This window comes from Corythoichthys intestinalis, chromosome 5, assembly GCF_030265065.1.
Source record: "Corythoichthys intestinalis isolate RoL2023-P3 chromosome 5, ASM3026506v1, whole genome shotgun sequence".
In the NCBI taxonomy this organism is placed as follows: domain Eukaryota; kingdom Metazoa; phylum Chordata; class Actinopteri; order Syngnathiformes; family Syngnathidae; genus Corythoichthys; species Corythoichthys intestinalis.
This window is the reverse complement of record NC_080399.1, coordinates 12,791,165-12,817,587: the sequence shown is the minus strand read 5'-3', so window position 1 is coordinate 12,817,587 and position 26,423 is coordinate 12,791,165. Positions and strand designations below refer to the sequence as shown.

General features: G+C 38.2%; 1 protein-coding gene across 1 annotated transcript; it reads left to right on the top strand.

Moving 5' to 3' along the window:
- Window positions 1-1,003: 1,003 nt before the first annotated feature.
- Window positions 1,004-26,033, top strand: hprt1l (hypoxanthine phosphoribosyltransferase 1, like). The gene is made up of 9 exons (XM_057837191.1): window positions 1,004-1,384; window positions 5,145-5,251; window positions 5,330-5,513; window positions 11,089-11,154; window positions 11,241-11,258; window positions 11,341-11,423; window positions 18,729-18,775; window positions 25,411-25,487; window positions 25,583-26,033. Exons 1-9 carry the CDS (start codon window positions 1,367-1,369, stop codon window positions 25,628-25,630), a joined length of 648 nt encoding a protein of 215 aa, XP_057693174.1. The 5' UTR covers window positions 1,004-1,366; the 3' UTR covers window positions 25,631-26,033.
- Window positions 26,034-26,423: the final 390 nt, after the last annotated feature.

The window sequence follows — 26,423 nt, the reverse complement described above, 5'->3', positions numbered from 1 at the left end:
TCCTGTTCAGCGTTTGAAGTCTAAGCACCCAGTTGGTCCGAACAGTTTTAATGTTTCACATTGAGAGTATGTCATACTCCCATTGTGATCATTCGACATACCTCGTTTATTATGACAAAGCAGCGAACAGGAAGGGGTTATGGGGGAACAGAAGAAAAGAAACACAAGAGAAAGAAAGAAAAGAAACACAAACAAACAACAACAAGAAATACATTGAACGTCTACACTAACTACTAATGTGTTGGTGCTATCATCAGCTAGATGTATTTCCGGTTGACACCATGTGGGGGGCCTGTTGATCAGGGAAAGGGGGACGGGGGTGGCGGAGTCTATAAGCTAAGTGGTTGAAAGGGGTAGAGTGTACACAAATCAGCTCTGTGATCTGAAACCCAGTAATCGTGTGAATCCCTTGTGAGTGTAAGCCCATTGGTGACCGACCCTACGCCGCCCCACCGCCACTCCCGGCACCGGGACCCCCCACCCGAGCGCGCCCTATCACATCCTGCCGTACGCGAGCCCCACCAAGCGCGCGACAGCCACGCAGACGAGCGGAGAAACCACGCAGGCGCCAACCCAAGGCCACGGCCCCCACCCAGCCAGCCCGGGGAGGGAGGGAATTTGTTCATTCGCCCCTCCAGCCAAAATAGATTGGACGTCTAGGGCCGTCAATGGCAGCCAATGAATTAAAAAGGAAGTGACCAAAAAAAAAAAAAAAAAAAAAAGCCCCAAAATTAAGGAACCACGCGATTTCTGCAGGAACTGCATTTTCTAGTTGTAGTTTTTTTTTTTTTTTTTTAAATTTTCAAACAGTTTTTAGTCTTAGTTAATGCCCCAAAATGTTAAAAAAGCAATTTGTCTATAAAATTTGGGGCCCTACTTTGTAAGATAATAAACATTTCAGGATGTATTATTTTTAAATAATTTAAAAAATCTCAGATTTGAGGCGAACCCAATATATGACAGTACAAGACTACAAGTACCCAAAACATGGTGCTAATAAAAGCACGATGACGATCAGCTAAAGCCGAAGAAGGGCGCTTTAAGCTGCGTCACTTCCAGCCTCTCTCATTTTCGAAGCCATCCTCTTCTAACACCGCTGGCCGGTGTTGGTACCGAAGCAGCCCCCCGGTGACCAGACACCTCTCCCCGAACTCTGGCGTCGTCCAAATCAGATTATTATCATTAGTGCCCGCGTGGAAAGTGAATCCTGACGTAAGAGGCTTAAATCCCCCGCCGCCGTCGCCGCCAACACTCTCTTCTTCATCCCGACAACGGCGGAGGCGTCCACGCCGAACACCCGACATGACTCCTCCGCTTCTTCTCTGAGACGAACCTGGAACGGGACCGACCAAGCAGCAGCCCGGACATGGCGTCGTATCTCCAGGTGAGGCCGCCGCCCGAGTCCCACACGAACACGACCCCCGCTAATTAACTTGTCAGGGAAGGGGACACGCCATTGTTAGCTCCAACGTCCCGAATAGGGTTTAAATGCTTTTATCAAAGCGATTTATGACTAATGAATGTGTGTTTTTATTGCTATTATTGGAGGGATTGTGGCGCGTGACCGTCAAGGACTAAACAGGTGGTTGAGAAGCTGGGTTGTTGCTAAGGCGCGTTCAAGCACAGCCACTTTGGTCGTGATTTCAAATGGCAAGACAACGAAAAAGCAAGATTTTATTTTATTTTAAATAGAGAATATTTCTCACTAAATTTTACTCGAAGACTAATTCCTTAGTCGCAATTAATATTGAAAATAAGTAAAAAAAAAAAAAAAAAAAGTTACTCATTTTAATCTCGTGATATTAACTTTTTCAGTGCGCGAATCACATATTTTTTTAACGTCCAGGGCTGCAGCTATCTTTTATTTTACTAGTCGATTAATCCATAAACGGATTTTAGGGGTGGGGCAGGCCCCCCCTAGTGTCGAAAAGTGTCATTGCATGTAATTGACTTTCCTATGTATATATAAAAGTTGAAAAGCAATAAAACTGCAACAAAAATTAATGAAATTAACAAAAAAATATATTTTTATATTGGGTCAAAATTATTTTTTGAGCACCTTAGACGGTCATTTGCTTTGCATATAATTAAAAAAAAATTGAGGGGGAAAAATATTTTAAAAAAAGATTTTTTTCTTTGACCGAAAGTATTTTTTTTTTGATTGAAGCAACCTTTTGGGGATTGAATTATTTAGATACAAATGTCCTAATCATAATATGGCCCAAACACAAAAAGGATTGCTTCAATCAAAGAAAACTTTTTCAAAGAAAAATTAAGTGTTCAAATGCAAATTTTTCAATCTCAAATATTTTTTCGCATTCAAAAACATTTTCTATGATTGCAATTTTTCATTTTTTTGATTGAAGTGATTTTCTTTTTTAAAATCTAGATTTTTTTAAGCAACTTATTTTTTGACTGAATAATAAAAATAAATCAACATTACTTCAATCAAAAAAGCTGCTTCAATCAAAAAAAGCTTCAGCTTTCACACAACAGCTTTTCACATCCCAGGCTTCAACTGGGACCGCGTGCTTTGGTCAGATGAGACCAAGATTGAACTTTTTGGCAACAAACACTCTAAGTGGGCCTGGCGTGCCACAAAAGATGCACATGCTGAAAAGCACCTCATACCCACTGTGAAGTATGGGGGTGCGTCAGTGATGCTGTGGGGCTGTTTCGCTTCCAAAGGCCCTGGGAACCTTGTTAGGGTGCATGGCATCATGAATGCTTTGAAATACCAGGACATTTTAAATCAAAATCTGTTGCCCTCTGCCTGAAAGCTGAAGATGGGTCGTCACTGGGTCTTTCAGCAAGACAATGACCCTAAACATATGGCCAAATCTACACACAAATGGTTCACCAGACACAAAATCAAGCTTGTGAAACATTATAGGAGAAGATTAGGTGCTGTTTTGTTGGCAAAAGGGGGTTGTACAAAGTATTAACACCAGGGGTCCTAATAATTGTGACACACATTATTTGATGTCAAATAATTATTTCTTTATGTGGGATTTTTTCCCCCACTGAATAAATGCACTTGTATTGAAGGTTGAATTTTTCTTTTTTCCATTAAGGTCCCATATTATTTGAATTAAAAAAAAAATAAATAATAGAAGCTAAAAAACACATCTAAACCAGGGGTGCCAATAATTATGGAGGGCACTGTATACTGTACAACATGTTTTTTCACCTTTTTTCCCAAAGTATAATAAAAATGTGTACAAACAATATTTTTTAATTAGGGCTGTCAAACAATTAAAAATTTTAATCGAGTTAATTACAGCTTAAAAATTAATTAATCGTAATGAATCGCAATTCAAACCATCTATAAAATATGCCATATTTTTCCGTAAATTATATATATATTCTGTAAAATAAATTGTTGGAATGGAAAGATAAGACACAAGATGGAGATATATATATATATATATATATATATATTCAACATACAGTACATAAGGACTGTAGTGGGCATTTCACTCTACTGTCATTTAAATCTGTCTATGCTGTCCTCACTCCGAAGCGTCTACTTTTTCCAAAGCTAGTGAACGACGCCTTAATAATCAGACTTCTTCCTTTTTCATCTGATTTATTAATAAAATGGCCTCAAACCATTGTCCTCTTTAGACCGTAGTAAAACTCCAAAAAAAGTACACAAGCATTGCATTAGCAACAACGTTAGCTTAGCACGCTATACAGGTTCACTAAATATTAACAAAAAGCGTCTCATACAAAAAATAGAACATTTCGCTTACTAACATAATATGTACATTCTTTACAACAACCATACTTACGGACAAATCTTGTCCAAGGATCATAGAAGCACAACATTACCACGTAGGCGTCAGCCCGAGATGTCGTGCAGCCATATTGAACTGGCAAGAAAGCAATAAACCATGTCGCAAAGCGACCACAAGAGTTCGCTGTTAGACAGCACAAAAAACCTTGCTTTAAAACTTACCAAAAGTCAGAATACTGTCTGAGTTGGACATGTGCGTTAATTGCGTCAAATATTTTAACGTGATTAATTTTTAAAAAATTAATTACCGCGCGTTAACGCGATAATTTTGACAGCCCTAATTTTAATAAATGTTTTTTAAGCACTTCAAATGTAATAATTATGATGGATTTTAAACATGTTACTGTCCCACCAAATTATTTTTAAACAAGATTTTTTTTAAATGCTTGGCTTTATTAAATGCTTTATTGAGCAAGTCTACTCAAATCCACTCGAGCTGCTTACTTACACACAATGAGTCGCCACAGCAACTGTTTAACAAGTTAAACGATGATTGACGCATGCAGCGCTTTTGAAGTTCATGACTGGCAAGATGGAACACATTCATCCGTCAGTCATTTTTAACTCTAATAAGCAACCCTAGTGCATGTGCACTGCCTGACGAACAAAGAGCCGGAGAGAGAGAGAGGGAGGGAGGGAGCTAGAGTGAGATCATCTAGAATTTTTTTTTTTTTTAATGAAAAAAAAATCCACGATGGACTCAGACCGCAAAGTTTGAAGCGCAAAGTAGCAAGGGATCACTGTACTTGTATGGCGCATTTATCTACATGTTTAACATACCCAAAGCGCTTTACATTAACACACATTCAAACAACAATGGCGCTGCTGCAATACAAGGCGCTGCCAACCCATTAAGGGCAAATTAGGGTTCAGTGCCTTGCCCAAGGGTACGACAGTGAGCAGTCGTAGCCGGGAATCGAACCACTGACCCTTTAGTCTGAGGACAATCATCTACTTGCGCCATGGCTGGCCTTAAATCGTTACAAAGCATTAAAATGCATCAAAACATGTAACAAATACATGTTACAATTAGATTATTACACAATAAAGATAAAATGAGAGTTGTGAATCAAGATTTTCTTTTTCACTTTAAATTTATAAATTCACAGCATTTCAAATCGAATGAACAAAAAACATCCAATTTAGACATTAAAGTATACATAAAAAGTTTATATTCCTTAGATTACTGATCAGTGTTTGTCCCCTAAACTAGGTCATATATTACACTGAGATATAAATATTGAGTCCATTACTACAAGAATTATTTATAACCGCTAATTTCCCAGTTGAATCACTGCTCTGAATTAAAAAATAACTGCCCCACATGCAATCCTGACGTTTTCAGATCGCAGATGACGAGAAAGGTTACGACCTGGAGCTTTTCTGCGTACCCAGACATTACGAGAAGGATTTGGACAAGGTGATCATTCCTCATGGACTCATCATGGACAGGTGAGCGACACGGCACCAGTGGCGTGCACCTGCAGGCATTTGCATAACTATCTCATGACTGTTTTGCTTGTGCTGCAGGACTGAACGCTTGGCTCGCGACATCGTGCGGGACATGGGGGGCCACCATATTGTCGCCCTTTGCGTGCTGAAGGGTGGCTACAAATTCTTCGCGGACCTGCTGGACTACATTAAGACGCTGAATCAGAACAGCGATAAATCGGTCCCGTTGACGGTGGATTTTATTAGAGTGAAGAGTTATTGCGTAAGTTCACGCTCACTCGTTGGAATACTAATTAAAAAAGTTTATATATTTTTGTGAATTTAAAAAAGTGAATCTAATTAACTCTGTGTAGGCTATTCATGTAACTCATTTGTTAGCGTTGACGGCACTAGACGTCAATGCTAACGAATGTTCATTCGCCACTCCCAGTCAAAATGGATTGGACGACTAGTACAGTCAATGGCATTGAAAGATAAGCATGGGTGCCTTTGCTTGGAGTGGGCTGGTATGTTGTCTTCCGGGCTGAGGAGGTTGTTGCCAAGGTCGCCTGGTAAAATTGCACCGCCCTCCAGGGCCTGGCATGAATATTGTTTTCACGCGGAAATGCGGCATCGTTCGAATGGAGACGGAACCATATAAATGCAAACATGAAATTTTTTCATATTCTCAGAGCGTCACCAAGTAAACAGCCCCTTAGTTTGGAGACATCTAATGGTCAATAAATATAACTGCTGTACTAAGCCATGACCAGCCCTTGTACAAAGGCAGAAGGCTTTTACATTCACTTTGAAGGCAACATGCATATTGACCCAAAACCGATAATGAAAAACCGATGCCGATATTATCCGATAACATTTTAAAAATAAATTTAAAGTAATATAAATGAACTAAAAGCAACAAGAGGGAACATTTCAACCTTTTTAAAATATTTTGACTGGCAGCTAGTTTTATGACACCTCTGTTCAAGTCTGTATCGCTTTCACCGGCACTAATCAACCCTGCCAGAGCAAAAAAACTACAAATGTGCTGACTGCTTTACGGCATACATCACCGACCACTTTCCCCATTCGTTATAAAGACTGAAGTCTATGCGAACATTTTAACGCGAATTCTGCAAGGGTGGCAGACCAACAAAAGAGTCAAAAAGTTTTGTCCGAGGAGACAAAAAAGGAAAAAGAACAAATAGAATAAACATTGGCCCGGCTTTCACTCGCTGGTGTGACCCCGTCCTCACCCGCACTCATCAATGAGTTTGGGTGGGGTGGGGGTTTTGGGGGCAATATGGTACAAAATCAAACATTTTCAACCAAGGGTGTAGGTTTGCATTAGGGACTGTGGGGGGGGGGGGGGGGGGGGGGGACACTACCAATTATTCAGGATGTTCAAAGTGTTCCCACCAAATTTTAAGCAACCTTATTTGCATTATACAGTATAGTGACTTCAGTTATATAGGTCATTTAGATTGTCTTCCCATATGTTGTAAGGATAGAATTGACCCTACCATTATTAAGTGAATTACTTTCATTATGTTCAGATTTATATTGACCCCTTTTGAATTGCTGAATGTGCCAGTCCGTTTTTCCCCCTCAAACGCACATTTGATTTGCTGATTACTTAAACCCCTCCCATCCCACACACACTCAATCACAGCCCCGACACAAATACTGGACTGTCTCAGGAAATTAGAATACAAAATATTCTAATTTTTTGAGACAGTCCTGTGTATATATACAGGACTGTCTCAGGAAATCAGAATACACAATATTCTAATTTCCTGAGACAGTCAGGAAATTAGAATATTGTGTATTCTAATTTTCTGAGACAGTCCTGTATAACATGCCCCCTCCTCTGCCCCCTTCAAAGACGTGGATTATTATTAGTTGTTTTGACTTGACCAACCCCCGACGCTCACACTCAAAACAGCCCCAACAGAAATAGATGTCAAAAAACATGCCGCCTCCTCCACCCCCTTCGGAGTGGAGGGATATTAGAAGTTTTTTTTTTTTTTTTGGCCAGCAGCAGCCACTGTATGTAATATAAAAAGACGTCAATGGTGTGGAAGTGGGGAACACGCCGCTAATTTTGCTATTGAAAGACCGAACCGCATCAGATTTAGCATAACATTAATCTGTGCGAAATATCCTCATGCATGTGTTTTCTACTGTTAATGTTATTTAAACTGAGAGAAATGTAGTGAACAGAGGTTTACCTCCTCCTCCCCAATTTTCATTTTTATTTATTTGGTCTTAAATCAGCCCAAAGAAGCTTTCATTTTTTTGTCAAGTTTGGCTATGCTTGTGGACAAAAGCAGTAGTGTTTTATCTGAAGGAAGGCTCCATTTTTAATTTTTGTTTTACGCTATACCGGTCCATTTTTTCCCCCCCTCAAATGGATGTTTGATTGGCTGATGACTTGCATTTATTTAAAATTTAGTTATTTATTTTCTACATAAATTATTCAAAAATATTTTTATTTCTAGCATATGAAGACATTTTTCCCCCGGATAATCTTACATTAATAATAGTCTATGTAAAAAGTTTTCATTTTTTTGTTGCGTTTAGCTGTGCTTCTGGACTAAAGCAGTCGTGTTTTACCTGAAGGAAGGCTCCATTTTTATTTTTTACCTAGCTGAGAAGTTTTTTTCAGTTGTATTTATTTACTTTTTCAGTTATATTTAATTTATTTAGACAGACAATGTTGAGTGGTCTTAAGACACGTGTTTTTTTTTTTTTTTTTTTTTTTGCATTCCTGGATAGTTAAGAGATTATTAACTGATTTGTATTTATTGCGTATGTTAATATAATTTATGTACAGATATTGCAATTTAAATTTGCTAATAGAATCCAGGCATTTAATCTGGATGTTTTGAAAATGTTCCTGTACTAGTTTTTTGAAAACAAAGGTTTGAATTGAACTGTATATCACCTTAACAGACACATTAGCACTGCAAAAACACACCTCCTTAGAACTTGTCAAATTCCCTTGTTTTCAGTGTAAATCTGCTAGAAATAAGTGAAACGATCTGCCAGTGCTTCAAGTAAATTTTACTCAGATTTCTTGAAATAAGAAAAACGGCTAGCTGAAACTAAGTTTAACAGACTTATTTTTAAGCGAAAGGTTAGTATATTTAATCTTAAAAAAAAAAAAAAAAAAAGCTATTTTTTTCAGAAATGTTCTTAATTCAAGAACAGATATTGTTCAAAACATTATTTAAAGACAAAATTTTGGGGATTTAGGTGAAAAACGGCCAACTTTTAGACTCATGGGATTAATAAAAAATAATTAGTATTATTTACCTAAATTAAGTGGAATAATCTGACGTGTTAATATTAGGGATGTCCCGATCCAGGTTTTTGCACTTCCGATCCGATACCGATATTGTTTTGCACTTCCGATCCGATACCGATATTGGCCGATACCGATATCGGCCTATCTGAGCATCTGTTAAAGTTTAAAGTTATTTAGCCTCACGTTGAAAAAAGTTTTAGTACTCTTGATAACAACTAGCCAGCTGAATTAGGTGAGTTTGAATAACACACAACGGTTCGTAACAAGAAACTGACCTGTTTATTCAGTGACAAACACAAAACATTATAAATAACAAACAGAAATGGCATAGTCAGTCAGTAAAACATGCAAATAATATTGTAAACTGTCTTAAAAAAGCAAAACACACAAACAACCTCAGTGGAAAATCCCACAACCCTCCCAAGCTATTAGATGCTTTTAATGTTTCGTGCATTAGTTACAATAATTGTATAAAAAGCCTCTCAGGTTTAAATAAATGACTATTTCAGTATCAAGTTAACATTTTAAAACAGTAAATAAAATACTCAAGTCCCAATCCTGTATCAGCAGCTTTAAACTACATTCAATTCATTTAATTTTGCGAATCAACTGTTGAAGTTGTTAAAATTGCCTTCCCTTCTGTCTACTTTCGACATGTGAAAGTTTTAAAACTGTTTTGAAGATAGATTCAAGTCAAGATTGTGCCGATTTAGGAGTATTTTAGATCAAAAGTTAATTAGGTTCGCTTGGAAGGTTCACAACAGCCTACTAGGGGAGTCTCCTGCTTTAAGATGGCGGCCGTTTAGTTTTCCATGCTTCGATGTTGCCAACGCCGTCGAATCTATCATATTGCATCTAGTTCTATATACCTATGATATCTATTATCTACAGTAAAACGATGTTGACGTAGTTTGTAGCAGCCGTCAGCAGCAGACATGTATTCTTGTTTTTTATCCAGCGGCATGAGTTGAGCTAAAACCGTGAGTTGAGCATTGGCATTACCCGCGTCTATGAGAAGAATGATGTTTACTCTCGGGACGCAATGCGGTCCGTTTCTCATTGCGTGTATTAGTTCCGCTATACTTGACATACTTCAATAATCGGAATTTGGATGTTCCACGGCCGAATCAGTCACGGATATAATGACGGCTGGGCATCTTGTACCGTGGTTCTAAGTGTTGGATGGTGCGTCTTTACTCACGAGAGATAATGGCTCATCCTCCAGAATGAATTCTTCGGCAATGACTTGTTATTCCCTGGGCTTTGGGACTGTCGGTTGCCAGTTTGTCACGCATAGCAAAAGTTTCTGCCAGTGTTAGTTGCGTAGGACCTTTCTTTTTGTCTTCGGTTTTGTCAACATACGCCTTATATTGTTTGTGGTGGTATTTCGCTAAATGCTTGATTAGGTTGATTGTATGAAAACTTCTTACAGCTTTACCACCACGCTTGACTTTATTGTGGCATATGTTGCACTCTGCCTCTTCGTCTTTGTCGTCCTTAAAGGTGAAATGATCCCACACAGCTGCATTTTTACCGATAAAGTCTCTCGGTAAATTGGGAGACGGTAATGTAGTGTGTTGAAGGTGTGCTGTAAAATACGGACCGGATTTTAGGGAAACCGAAGCAAAAACTGGAATGGATTATGTAAGTCGGCGCGCGGTAAAACCGGGACCGGATTAAAAAAAAAAAAAACTGGATCGGAGGTCTGGATCGGAATTTTTTCCGTGTTCCGATCCGATGCGCATTTTTTTGCCCATATCAGCGTCCGATCCGATCGAAATATCGGATCGGGACATCTCTAGTTAATATGTTAACTATTCTTTAACACTCAAAACAAGATGGATAAAATTATTTGACTAGATTTAAGAAAAAAATACCAGATTAAAACATTATAAATTTGCAGTGTATAAATCAATAAATTTATTTTGCATTAATCATTTAGCCTATCAATTAATTAGATTCATATTCATGAGAAAAGCAGCCCTGACCCTCGTTCACCCAATCTGTTTGGTTTTATTAATGTCCCATCCCCAGCAAAAAAGTGTGCATGCAGGTTATGATGTTTATATCGTCCCTACCAATATTGAGAACAAACCTAACACCCTTGTTTTCAACATCGCCATATGATCTTGTTTAGCCACAACTGAGTTCGTTATCTTATCACTATTCATTCTTCACACAGCCGCTGGAAAAAGAAATGCCGTTCAATCAAACTGCAGGAGATCAGGATTTTACGCCACTGTGCGCTGGTCCTCATGGGAAATGCAGTCTTCCTTAAGGCAAAACACTACCGCTTTTGTCCACCTGCACTGCTAAAATTCACAAAAACTGAAAGTGCCCTAGTCTTGCTTTCAGGATCATTTTTCAAGTGTTTGTTAAAACTGTAGTCATCATAAGAAGTAATAATTTGGCTGTCCCTGAAAGGGTCAACTTGAACTAATTAAAAAAAAAAGAAAAGAATTGGGGGCACTGTTAGGCCAAAGGAGGACTTGCATTAGTCATGACAATAAAGCTTCACGTAACAGTGTAACTTCTGTTTGACCTTTAGAATGACAGATCAACCAACAACGTCAAGGTCATCGGAGGCGATGAGCTTTCCAGTCTCTCGGGCAAGGTCAGTTCTCTTCATTACTGCCGTCTTGTCAAATCCTTCTGAAAAAATACGTATGTAGACATCTCATAAATTCTTCATCCCTCCAGCATGTTTTGATAGTCGAGGTAAGCTACTTTTCGCACTTGAACAACATGAATGACACAAAAATGCCCGTTTAACTTTGTGTTTCTCCCTTCTGAACAAAAGGATATCGTGGAGACGGGACGAACGATGCAGACGCTGCTCTCCTTGCTAAGTGAAAACAGGCCCAAGATGGTGAAAGTGGTGAGGTAAGAGCATCCGGCCACATCTAGGCAGCAGACCGCTAACCTCCTTCCTGAAATGCAATGTCAATACAATAGTAAACTAATGGACGCTCGTACGTTTAGCGTGGAGCATCTTAAGAGTTAATCTCTACTCAGAGAGAGAGAGAGAGTAGCCAGGAAGTGTGTTTTGAAGCTTCATAGGTTTCCTGTGATGTGTAAAAATAGAATTGTCTTACCAGATATGCATAGTTGCCACGTTCAGACACAAACAAGGTAAATTATTTTTGAAGTGCATCAAACAAAAAGGCAAGCTAATTTTGGCTATGTGAACTGATTCAAGAGTTTAACTCACTGAACGATAAATGTCCAATTAATTTAAAGTGGCAGGATTGGCTTGAACGCTCATCTTTCAGTGCCATTGAAGGCGCTTAGCTGTCCAATTCATTTTGATTGGGTGGGGTGAATGAAGATCACTTGCCCCTCACAGTCGAAATGGATTGGATGTCTAGTGCCATCAATGGCAGCCAATGAGTTAAGTGCTCATAGTGAATCAGGTACTTCGTTGATTGATGGAATTTATTTCGAAAACATGCATCACATTATGGATATACAAGAATACAAACAAAACATAAGATTCGAAAAGGAGTAGGAAGAAGTAAAAAACCTATATGAATCCTACCCCTTTGTCCGCTACATACTCATCAGCATGAATCGGACAAAACAAATACAATTCACAACAGTTCAATAATGCCTAAAGAACAATGGTTGGCATCACTCAACATTTACTAAACATAAATACTGTAATTCATTTCTATAATTAGAGAAAACAAGATCTTTGTATTTTCTCTTAAACACGCTCAAATTAGCGCTTTTCTTTAGGTCCTCAGTAAGGTTGTTCCACAAGTCCACACCTAAAATTGAAGGACAAAAGCTCTTTTTTGTTGGACGGTGATATTGCTTTTTGAAATTTAACTCCCCTCTCAGATTATACCCTACTTGTCTATTTGAAAACAAAACTTGTATATTTCCAGGTAATGCGTTTTTCCGTGCCTTAAACATGATTATGGCCGTTTTGAATTTGACTAGATCCAGGAATTTTAACTGCTTGGATTCCAAGAACAGTCTATTTGTATGTTCGAGGTATTTAGCCTTGTGCACTATTGTTATTGCCTTTTTTTGAAGTACCACAAGTGACTGTAAATTGCTGGGATATGTATTGCCCCAAACCTCCACACAGTAGCTGAGGTATGGCATTACTAATTAAGAGAACAAGATATGGCGTGCTTTATATTTTAAAAAGGGTTTCGTTTTTTTCAGTAGTCCAACACTTTTTGCCAGTTTTATGTTCTTTATTTGTGACTTCCAATTCAACTGTTCATCCAGTATTACATCTAAAAATGAAGTCTCAGTTACTCGCTCAATTTCGCTATTGTCTATAATGATCTTTTCTTCAGTTTCTGTCTTTTTATTTCCGAACAAAATATATTTAGTTTTTTCCATATTTATTGATCATTTGTTTAGCATGAACCAGTGATTCAGATATGTTAATTCAGTCATTACCTCATGATTGAGGTAGGTCGCTGCAAGCAGTGTTGTTAATCTTACTTTAAAAAAGTAATTAATTACAGTTACAAATTACTTCTCCCAAAAAGTAATTGCGTTAGTAATTCAGTTACCTGAATGTAAGAGTAATTAGTTACTTGGCAAAGTAACTGGTGATAATTTTCATGTTTTTTTTCTCTCAAAAAAATAAAATACAAAATAAACAGGTCAGACAATGTGAAGTTTACAGGGTTTTTGGGACAATTGGCCCTAGCCCAATTCTTTACCCTAAACTTAACTTGACACAGGGGTATTGCGGATATTGCGATAACAGATAGTAACCTTTGCTATGTGTGGAAGTCATTTAATGTTGTGAATCAACCATTAAAGTTGTTAAAATTGCTCCCGTCATTGCATTAGTTCCCTTCTGTCTATTTTGACATGTGTAAGTTTTAAAACTGTTTCATCATTTAAAGATAGATTAAGTTTTGACGATTTAGGAAAATTTTAGATAAAAAGTTACTTAGGTATGCTAAGAAGGTTCTCTACAACAGAGCCTTCCTGAGAAGTCTACTGCTTTAAAATGGCGGCTGTTTACTAATGCATCTAGTTCTTTATTATACATGTTGCTAATACCGCCGTGTCTGTCATTTACATCTAGTTCTGTATATATGTGATATCTACCGAAGCATCATGTGGGCGTAGTTTGTAGGCTATCGGCTACAATCAGGTATTATAGGAGCCACCTAGCATAGTATCATCGCGTTTGCAACGGCGTCAAACTCTCTTGCCGACTGACACGAAGATGACACGGACATTTACCGGGTCGCGTCTTAGTACCGTATACTGTCCGGGACTTACCATGTGTGAAAGCAGGTGTTTAAATCCCGGGCCACAGCCAGCGGCGCCTCCAGAAATTTTTCATAGGGGTGGCCAGATGGGGCCACTTAAAATCTTGGGGTGGCCAAAACTAAAAGCCATAATTTCAGGTTTTCATTATATTATTGTAGTAAAAAGGTCGGAGGAAAACTATCATAAAGACTTAAGGGCACGGCTACTGATATACTTTGGTGTATTGTGTAATATTTAATGTTACTAATGATTTAATGTGCATAGTCCATAACTGCCCAGTCAACAATTTGAGTTCCACAACAAATCTGTTTTATTGTGTTATGTATATATTAGGCATAAGGTGTACATTTAACTAGGGCTGTCAAACAATTAGCATTTTTAATCGGGTTAATCACAGCTTAAAAATTAATTAATCGTAATTAATTGCAATTCAAACCATCTCTAAAATATGCCATATTTTTCTGTATATTATTGTTGGAATGGAAAGATAAGACAAGACGGATATATACATTCAAAATACTGTACATAAGTACTGTATTTGTTTATTATAACGATAAATCCACAAGATGGCATTAACGTTAACATTCTTTCTGTGAAAGGGATCCAAGGATAGAAAGACTTGTAATTCTTAAAGGATGAATGTGAGTTTGTATATTGTGACTAAATATTGCCGTCTAGTGTATTTGTAGAGCTTTCACTAAATGATACTGTAGCAACTTAACTGTTCTGCCCAAATGCATGAAGGTAAATGGTGCAACCATGACTGTGTTTGGTGGCTGCAAATGCTATATCTTCTCTGCGTTAGGTACACCACGGGGCGTTAAGAAAAAGATCAACTCCTGTCATTCTTCCCCACGTCGCTTCCCACAATATTTATAGTTGCTGTGGGAGAGATGACAAAGCTTTTGCCAATTAAAAGCACGGCCCCAATGACTGCTTGTATCTACTCACTTGACACGGCCTCTTATCAGTGTATATAAGTAAAACGGCTCCATTGTAGGCTGTTTGCGGCAATGTGTGAGTCGCACCGCGAACGCGTTAATTGCGATAAATATTTTCACGCGATTAATTTAAAAAATTAATTACCGCCCATTAACGCGATAAATTTGACAGCCCTACATTCAACAAAACAAAATAAATGCATTCATTTGGGATGAAATGCATAGCTGATGCTACAAAAATCTAACGATATACTGGCAAGTGGGGTGGCCAACCAATTTATAGAGGTGGCCGTGGCTTGAAGGCTGATTACATAAATATCATGGCGGGTTGATCGTCATTTCGTGTTTCTCCGAAATAAGACGAAAAGCGGTAAACAATTTATAATACGATGCACAAAAAAGGCAACTTCAATAAAACAAAATCTCGTTATATGAGCTCACGATCCACCAGATTGTTGTCTGTCGTCTTCCAAAATTATACCTGGCTGATGGCTCTTCAGGTGTTCATTCATGGCCGACGTACTGCCGTGGTATGCAAACTCGGCATTGCAGAGGCTTCACACTATGGTGCGCCGTTTGTAAAGCAGCACATGCGAAAATTACGACAACATTTTCTCACATTTAGCGCCACGCAGTGTTAAAAATGTGGTGTGAAATGTTTACAGTCATTTTTTTCCCACATTTACAACATTATTTAGCAACTTAAATATTTATTTTTAAATAATAAGTATTGGACTTGAATGTTTAAATCCAGAACTAAATATTTATTTAAATCTTAAATGTAAATCTTAAATTTATATAATATATATATATATCCTAAATGTATATATGAAATTTATATCTGAAATATATATCATACATCTGAATTTTGTATGAAATCCTAAATTTAAATGTTATATTTAAATACTATATTTAAATCTCAACTCTGGAAACGGTTGAAACTAAATATTTAGCGTAATATGCAAATTCACTGGAGACCGGAAGTAACAAAATAAAAGCTGGAGCAGCTCAGACTGTTTGTTTACGTTGCTTGAAAATGAATAAAATCTACTCAACGGTGGCAGTCCGCTCTTGGACATGATTTATTGTGATAATAACAATATCTAGGTAAAATACATATTTAGGAGAAACTATTTAAAGGGGATGTTTTGGCAAAGGGGGTGTGAGACATCAATAGAACCGTTATGCGCCAAGATAACAAATATTGATAAAGTTAACAAAAAAATCAATCACATTAATGAGCAATTATCGAAAATCGATCGAAAATGACGAACACTACCGAAAGTGTTCCGGAAACAGCCGAATGGGGCGGCGACGTCACGACAAGTGATTGAAAGTCTAGGCGGAGCTAGGTGCCATTGTTTTTTAACGACGAGAGAGTAGCGTTGGGGTTTGTTTGACCAAAACATCACAACGATGGTTCAAAACTGCTGTGCTATGTGGTGTACAAATAGTTGTTTATCGGAATATAGTATCCATGAGTTCCTGAACGCGAAAAAAAAAAGCTGGACTACACAGAAAATGGGTAAAGTTCGTCCGTGCAAAGAGGGCTAATTTTCTAGACACAGCCTCCGGCACGCTTTTCTGTGGTGCGCATTTTCCAACTGAAAGCTTCTCGAACTATGGACAAGAGAAATCGGGTTTTGCTAAAAGATTGCTGCTCAAAGGAGATGCGGTGCCGACCATAGATGCACAGCCACCTAAATGTCCCGAGATATCAAGAGAGAGACGATGACTGCTAAAGGAGGCTAAAGCTACGCAAAGAAGGGAGCAGCCAAGCTTGAAATGGCCAGAGTGAGTACTCTTTTATAATTAATAAAAAAAAATGTCACGCCTTTGGATACAGGACTCGACACATGTATAAATGATCGTTCGTAAAATATATAGAACAAATCCTCTGATCCCGTTCATATTTGTGTCTGTTGGCAGAGCGAAAAGCTATGATAGCGCAATAAATTATAATTATTCTATGCATTCCTTTATTTTGCAGTCACGGTGTATCAGCTTCACAAAAAGAAATGCTAAACAAATCATTGGTGTTTCCCACACGATCTGCTGCCGATGTTTCATCAGTGTCATTGCTCCCCTCAATGACCGTTTCATTACGCTGCATTGGCGTTCGTTTGGGCTCAAATTGGTCACCTATAACACCGATTAAAGCTTTGCAACTCTCCTCGTCACCATTAGATGAACATTCGTTACGTCCTTCTACGTCGGATTCGTCGCTGAAACTAGAAACGAAATTGTCTGCCATCATCGCCGCCATTCAGTATTAAAGCACTGAGCCTTTTGCTTGTTGAAGAAACAGCCCTCACTGCCAACTCTGAATTCTCTTTTATTGACAACGAGCGGTGTTTCTTCATGAGGGAACCTGGAATATGTGCAGGACGAACACAATGCATCAGCATAAACAGCTCAAAACACCCCCAATTCTCCCCACACTAGAAGGAATTATATTGATGCAGACAGGCGCTGCCCCCCTAGTGGCCGGTGGCACTCTCTTCACTTGACGTGACGTCACGCACACAATCTGCCAGATCTCGGGCGCCGGTCGTTTTAGCTTGACAATCGAGCCAAATTTCTCTCATTTTCTTGTGTGTAATTACACGAAGTGGCATGATATGAATACAAAAGGCATGCGTTTATGGATAAATGATGGAATATCAAAATTTTCCCAGGGCGCTACATCCCCTTTAAGGAGTATTTTTGTGCTTTAAGTGATACTATTACACACGAGCCCAGTGAAGTTACTAAGAATAGCCACGAGGGGTCTCTGTTGGACTGGACTGGAGAGCAAGGTTGATTTTTCTAACTTCAACTGCAAAAATCCTGCGTTTCTCACAGTCGGCGAAGGTGGGCTGTATGAAAATATGTCAGGCGAGTCAAATTTAGCCGAGACTATCAGCAGAGCTATTCTGACTGCAATACAAAGGTTACCCAGTGAGAAACGCGGGGTAATGGGGTAAAGGGTAATGACCGAAAGAACAAGATCATAGATACAAATAGCTGAAATTAGTTTCCTTCATAGAGTGCCCGGGCTCAGCCTTAGAGATAGGGTGAGGAGCTTGGTCACCCAGGAGGGACTCTGAGTAGAGCCGCTACTTGAGGTGGTCCGGACATCTGGTTAGAATGACCCCCTGAACGCCTCCCTCCGGGAGGAGATCCCGGAGCCGACTCAGGACACGCTGGAAGGATTATATCTCTTAGCTGGCCTGGGAATGCCTTGGGATTCTCCCAGACAAGCTGGTGGAAGAGTGAGCCTGTGGTAAAACATCCACGGGAGGCATTTTTTAATTTTCACTCTGTTGTTCTGAGTTGAACCACAGACTTTCATAATCATCCTAGCGAGACCTGCTTTGTTAAAAATGACGAGTGAAATATTGTACTTCTTGTGTTTTTTTTGTTTTTTTTTAAAATTGTAGCTGCTTATGTTTGGAGACTTGATTTCTAGCACTCTAGTTTCTTTCCCTACCGAGCAGCAAGTGCCGCTGAGCACCTCCAGCATCACAAAGCACTCACAGGCGGGACACGCTTTGAGCTTCCCCTCATTGAAAGACCAGCATTCTCGACTGCTCTGGAGTATAAGTCGCTCCTATAAAAGTTTTTACGAAGGGAAAAAACAAGTCACGTTTTTTGGGGTGTATTTTTCAAAAACAGAGACCAAGAACAGACATTTCTTATTGAAATGAGTTAACTAGAATTAACGAGAGAAGCACTCTGTAAGCAGCTGAAGCAGCCAAATTTAAAGCTTCACCATATTTCTGACCTCCGTGACCTTTGACACTTTCCTCATCATATCACTTAGCATTGCATTCCTTGGTTATTTTTTCGGTGTGAAATAACATTTAAGAAGTTCTGAAATTCCAAACTGTTTAAAATAAAAATGAACTTATAGCCTGAAAAATACAGTACATGATCTAAGTACCAATGAACTGTTCCATATTTCTTATACAGTAGCATTTTTATTGATGTGCGATCATCTTCCTGTTTGCAGCCTCCTGGTGAAGAGGACCCCCAGAAGTTCAGGCTATCGACCAGATTGTGAGTACACATACAGTATATATGGAGATAGAATCAGTGATGCAATGCATTAATTTACGTCACTGTCTGTTTTTCAAAAGGGGCTTTTAGCATTATCTAATAAAGCCCTGATCAGGATTAACATTAATTTCAGGAAAAATGCTCGCACTTGGTCACCACATGTTACGTAACGTTTTAGCTTTGATAATCTCAAGTTTGTCTCTTAAGGACGCTTGCATGTATTCATGCTGGTTGGCAGTGAAGGGTCATGTTTCGGTGCCATTAACAGCGATAGACGTCCAATCCATTTTGACTGTGGGCTGGCAGCAGCTAATGAGTTAATGTCTTCTTTTGTTTGAAGATACAGTGATACCTCCTACATATAGGCATGAGCAGGTATGAGATTCTGTCGGTGTGATATCATCAAGTCAAAATATCACGGTTTCACGCTATCACGGTATTGCTATTACAGCTCTAAAATGTGTTACTTTAAAATATCTGGGTTAAAAAAAAAGCTTTTTTTCCATTGAACAGGATTTTTATTTTTCAAAACTTATTGGCAAATTTGAACATAAGTTTAATGTTAAGGTTAAAATTAGGGCTGTCAAAATTATGGCGTTAACGGGCGGTAATTTATTTTTTAAATTAATCACGTTAAAATATTTGACGCAATTAACGCACATGCCCCGCTCAGATTAAAATGACAGCACAGTGAAATGTTTATCTTTTTGTGTTTTTCGGAGTTTTGTCGCCCTCTGTTGGCGCTTGGGTGCGACTGATTTTATAGGTTTCAGCACCCATGAGCATTGTGTAAGTAATTATTGGCATCAACAATGGCGGGCTACTAGTTTATTTTTTGATTGAAATTTTTACAAATTTTATTAAAATGAAAACAGAAAGAGGGGTTTTAACCCTTTAAGGTCTGGGCCTATTTTGTCTGATTTTGCATGCCTTTGAAGTTGCCTTTATATTTCAAAGACAGAATTGTTTACGATGGCCTGGTTTGGTCCCTTTTTTTGTGACACCTTGAACTTCATGTCCAAACTGTTGTTTCCTTCACTGACCAATTATAAGTCACAATTTTGGGCCCAAAAAGACCAAAAATTCCAAAATCGTTTTGTCAAAATTTTTAATATTGATGTCCAATTGACAACCAAACATGCGTAACGAACCGTTTTGAAACTTTGTAATATTTATTCAACATGTTAGGATGAACATTCAACCAAAAAAATTTAGAATAAATAGTCTTTTATTTGACAATTCAACATAAACAACAGGTATAGCCATAGGCGTTTTTTGCATTTATACATGCTCTAGTCAAAACAGGTTATATACAGCAGACCAAACAGTGAAGAACAGTGAAAAAATATACCATCTAACACAAAAAGTGTTTAGAGGCCATCTCTTTATGAGTTTAGGTATTGCGGCCCATCACCTGATGAAAACTATGTACACACAATCAAGCTTCTTGAACACACATTTATATACACAAATTGAGAAGACTGATTGTGGGAAAAATATATATATATATAACATTGGGGAAAAAAGTATTTTCAAAAATATTTACAATAAACAAGTTAAATTTTTTTCAGGCATGCCACTCCGAAAAGCAGTTTCGTCCTGGAATTAGACATAGGGCTACATCACAGCCCACACTTCCATGGGGTGTCGGTCCTCTTTCCACCCTTCCATTTTCATTTCACTTTACTTTCATTGTCACTATAAATGTACATGAAACAAAAGTCAGTATTTATGAAAATAATAAAGTATAAAACAAAAATATATACAGCAATAAATAATAATGGAAATCTATATGTATGACAATAGAAAGAATACCGTAGCTGAATATGTGCTACATCCCTAATCTTCATATAGAAAGAAGACCACAAATTATACTTTGATCTGATATGCACATCTTATTATTACATACACAAACACGCACTTATATTGCATCAAAATTAACTTTGTCTTGCAATATCAAAAGAAACTTTTACAGCATAAAAAAAAAAAAAAAAAAAAAAAAAAAAAGTGAGTTGGCTTACCTCTGCTCGTCGATGGCGTCACCCACGTGTTCAAATCCGTCACTATCTTCACTCGAGGACTCTTCCGAAGAAGACGATGATGACGAATTTGGACCACCCTCTTCCTCAAGTTGATCAAAAAGCACAATTGCTTGCGCTAAATTTAGTTTTCCGTTCATCCTCAAAGTCACACAAAGACGTCGCTCGCCCCCTCGCTGCTTCAGATTCACTCCTCCCTCTCGTTCGGTGGAACCTCGCGCGGCAGTTATATTTATAAAAAAAAAAAACGCATTTTGTGCTTCCACTGTGACTTCGAAAGGGTTCGTTTGATTTGTTTTTTTTTTCATGGAGCTTCCGTTTTGAAAAAGGACAAGAAATGATGGAAATATAGACATAAACAAATGATCCATGCAGCGTTTTAATGTTTTTTTGAGAGGACAATAAAACTATAAAACTTAAATGACAATATCTCACGTTTTAGTTGGTCGATTGACTTCAAATAACAACGAGAGTAAACCGCAACTTCCGCACTTTAAAACGAGACCAACCAACGGCATGTGGGTGACGTAATTAAAACGCGAGGGTGCTTCAAAGACGACGTGCGCTGAGGACGCGCCGGCGCGTCCTTCGACTCTCAAGGGTTAATATAAAATTTCTATAACTTGTACTAACATTTATCTTTTAAGAACTACAAGTCTTTCTATCCATGGATCGCTTTAACAGAATGTTAATAATGGTAATGCCATCTTGATTTATTGTTATAATAAACAAATACAGTACTTATGTACCGTATGTTGAATGTATATATCCATCTTGTGTCTTATCTTTCCATTCCAACAATAATTTACAGGAAAATATTGCATATTTTATAGATGGTTTGAATTGCGATTAATTGCGATTAATTACGATTAATTAATTTTTAAGCTGTAATTAACCCTTTAACACCTAAGCCTATTTTGGCCGAATTTGCATGCATTTGATGGTGCCTTTATATTTTAAAGAAAAAAATGTTCACAATGGCCAAGTTGGGTCCCTTTTTTAAGGACACCTTGAACTTCATGTCCAAACTGTTGTTTTCTTCACTGACCAATTATAATCCACATTTTGGACCCAAAAAGACAAAAAAAATCCCAAAACATTTTTTCAAAATTTGTAATGTTGATGTCCCATTGACAACCAAACATGCTCGACCAACCGTTTTGAAGCTTGGTTATATTTATTCAACTTCTTAGGATAAACATTCAATATAAAAAAATAAGATTGAATAGTTTTATGTTTGACAATTCAACACAAACAACAAGTATGGTCATAGGCGTTTTTGGTCTTTACACATACTATGGTCAAAACAGGTTATATACAGTCCAAAATAGTGAGAAAAAAATAATATATATCATCTAACACAAAAAGGGTTTGGAGGATATCTCTTTGTGAAGTTAGGTATTATACCCATCACTTTAAAGCATATACGTACATGCAATCAAGCTTCTCGAACACTCATCTTTGTAAAAATTGAAAAGATTATAGTGAAGAAAAAATATATATAACATTGAAAAAAAAGTATTTTCAAAAATATTGACAAGTAGTACAGTTCAATTCAAATTTTTCTGGCATACGACCCAATAATTTAAAAAAAATTTTTTTGCGCACTCAATAAAGCTTCTGCATGAACAGATCACGGAGCTGCGTCACACACAACGTCACACAGCCTACTCTTTCGCCGTTTGCGGCTTTGCGCGCTGCTGTCACTTCTACTCGCCGAGACGCCGACTCATCCCAGGAAAACAACGACAAATACGGCTCATCTTCTTCCTTGAGTTAATGAAATAATGCATTAGCTTGCGCTAAATTTAGTTTTAGATTCATTCTGCACGTTTCAAATTCGCTCGCCCAATCCAGCCGGTACAACACCGGCCGTTGCTTGCTTCGCATGCCTCCTTTTCCTTAGTTGGCGCCTCGCTCGGAAATTGATTAAAAATGTCCACATTCGTTTCGTCCTTGTTGACATCACAACGGCTGTTGTCTTTTGTGCTGCTTTCGGTTTTGAAAAAGGACAAGAAATGATGGAAATACGGAGATAGATACATGGTCCATCCAGCGTTTTAATGCATATTTGAGTGCACTAAAACTATAAAACTCAAATGACATTATCTCCCGGTTTTCTTGGTCGATTGACTTCAAATAAAAACTGGTGTGGACATCAACTTCCGCACTTTCAAATGAGACCAACCAGCGGCACGTGGGTGACGTAACTACAGCATGACGAAGCTTCAAAGACGACACGCGTAAACGCGTCGCTGCCGACACGTTCGGTGTTAAAGGGTTAACTCAATTAAAAATTTTAATCGTTTGACACCCCTAGTTAAAATAAATAACTGAAATATTCATAGTAAAATTATAATAAATACAGTACTTTAGGTGAGCCTAAACCTACAGCCACAGCTCAAAATGATTACCATCAGTACAAAAATAACTGAATTATTTTCCATAAAAAGCACGTGTGTATGACTCGTATCATGTTTACATGATACACACACTTTTTCTCAACAGACATAAAAAAAACATCAGGTTTTACCACCGCTCGACACAGTAAACACGTTTGAGTTAACTCTCATAGCTGGTGGGAAACGTTAATGACAGTGTTTATTAACCTTTGATGCTGTATAAATGCGAAATATTGGTGGTATTGGGTCCTCGGCAGCCACCCTCCGCAAACATGTTTTACATGTCGGTTGGCCCTCCTCCTCTAAGCCGTGGCTGTTTGTAACTTTTCTGTAGCTGAAGTATTCCCATATTTGTGATTTCATTTTCTCCGATGGGGGGGTCCGATGGGGGCGGAAAAGTTCAGGAGTTCCATGTCCTCCAGTCATCGCGTAGCACAGCTGACTCACTGACACTGAGCAACCACCGGGAGGGAAGGTTGAGCCTTGCAGCTGTAAGCGAGGGATTTCTCCCTGCATTTTTGGGACATAAGTAACAAATACCTTAGGGACAGTATGAAAGACATTTTTAGCGGTTTTGAAACCGTGACGTTTTCATACCTCGATAAACCTTGAAACCGGTAATCGGCATAAATCTATCTACATACGAATTTGTCGTTTCAGGACCTTGTTTGTAAGTCGAAATGGTCGTATGTCAAACAAGATTTTCACATAAGAATACAATATAATTCCATTAATTCATTCCACAGCCCGAAAATTTACACTAAATCCTTAATAAATACTCCTGGTGCTATTACAAACGGCAATTAAACATAGCAAAACAAATTGTAAATAAAAATCATAATAATCATAATAATTCCTGTAATAATTAGGGCTGTCAAACGATTAAAATTTTTAATCGAGTTAATCACGGCTTAAAAATTAATTGTAATTAATCGCAATTCAAACTATAAAATATGCCATATTTTTCTGTGAATTATTGTTGGAATGGAAAGATAAGACACAAGATGAATATATATATTTAACATACTGTACATAAGTACTGTATTAGTTTATTATAACAATAAATCAACAAGATGGCATTAACATTATTACTATTCTGTTAAAGCGATCCAGGGATAGAAAGACTTGTAGTTCTTAAAAGATAAATGTGAGTACAACTTATAGAAATTTGATACTAAAACACCTCTTAATGTTTTCATTTTAATAAAATTTGTAAAATTTTCAATCAAAAAATAAACTAGTAGCTCGCCATTGTTGATGTCAATAATTACACAATGCTCATGGTGCTGAAACCCATAAAATCAGTCGCACCCAAGCGCCAGCAGAGGGCGACAAAACACTAAAAAACACAAGTAACAAGTGGACATGACACTGTGCTATCATTTTAATCTGTCTGAGCGGGGCATGTGCGTTAAATGCGTCAAATATTTTAACGTGATTAATTAGAAAAATTAAATAATTATTAAATAATCGTTAACGCGATAATTTTGACAGCCCTCGTAATAATGTAGCGAATGAGGTTCTAATGAGGCGGATGTATTTTGCGCGCTGTACCTGAACGCACCGCGTGGCTGACGTGACAGATTGAGATCGGTGAGGTAGAGATTTTAATTTCTCTTTTAATCTGTATTTTTTGTTGGCGTCAGCTGCGGCGAACAGTAGGCATGTTGTGTTGCACAAGTTCTGAAATTAATGATTAAAAACCTGACGAAGCTGGCGACTTATTTGGCGATGTTACAATAAAAAATAATTGTCACCTTAACTTACAAAGACTGGTGAGCGGAGGTTGGAGGACGACCGTCGAGATCGTAGACATTCTGCGGCCGTATTGTCCAGCTGCGCAAACGTAAGCGTCACCTTTTTGCTTTCTTCACCACTTGCACTAACCTTCTTGGAACCCATGTTGATTTCTCTAACAAGAAAATTCGCTTTATGTCCGTCTTGCCGGAAAACAAACTGCAGCGCTGTCGTAAATCGTCGTATTTCGAGCATGTTGTGGGATGTAGAAACAAATAGTCAAATTTTACGTCGGATGTCGATAAGATCGTACGTCGAGGTGCCACTGTACTTGTATCGTCATATCCTGAGATAATCGCCTTGTATCGCAAATCGAGCTACCCAGAAGTTCCCATCCCCATTGGCCAGAACGGTGCACTATTAGGCTAACAAACCTGAACGTGTTTTGATTTTTCAGACATCGGATTTGAAGTACCTGACGCTTTCCTCGTGGGCTACGCGTTGGACTACAACGAATACTTCCGAGACCTCAGCGTAAGTCTGAATTAACCGTTTCGGGGACAGTTGTCACGACAGAGGACATCTATTAAAAAATCGCTCACATCCTTCTTTTGTCATATCATTCCCAGCACATTTGCATCCTGAACGATGAAGCCAAGGAAAAGTACAAAGTGTGACGCGATGGCGACTGAGCCGACGCCGACTGGGACCACTGTGACGAGCATCCTGTTCTCTTTATTTTTCTACACAAGAGTCTGCAAAATGTGCAAATAACATTTAGAATGACAGCTATTTTGCGTGTATAATTTATTTATTGAGGTTAAAAGTTTTAACTGTATATTTGGATTGCTCCTGATGATTAAGAAAGAGAATGTAATCATTTGCTGACTCAGGCTTATTATGTTTAGTGAGTGGAAAGGAGCCTTTTAGTTTGCACATCCACTCTATAGTATATTTAATGATGTCATTGTACTGTATAGTCCCACTCATGGACTGACTTACTCACGTACTGTATGTTTTATTTGGGGAATGGCACTTTGATGATGGTCACGCAGCTGCAATACAATTCATTTGAAAGCACAGTCTGGTATCATTTCATTACTTGTTAACTCATTGGCTGATATTGACAGCGATAGATGTCGAATCCATTTCAACCAGGATGTGTGGAATTGAATCACTGTCATTTTGGCAGAGGTGGGTAGTAACGAGTTACATTCATTCAGTTTCAGAGTGAAATGTACTTCTAACAGTAGTTTTACTAAGTCATACTTTTTACTTTTGAGTTCAATTTATTCACACATCAAGATACAGTACATGGTCATACGCAAGCAGCTCACATAGGATGGGCGAAAAGGACACAAAGCTTCTAGCAGGGGCCCAGTTGGACAGCACATACATATACAGTGGGGCAAATAAGTATTTAGTCAACCACCAATTGTGCAAGTTCTCCCACTTGAAAAGATTAGAGAG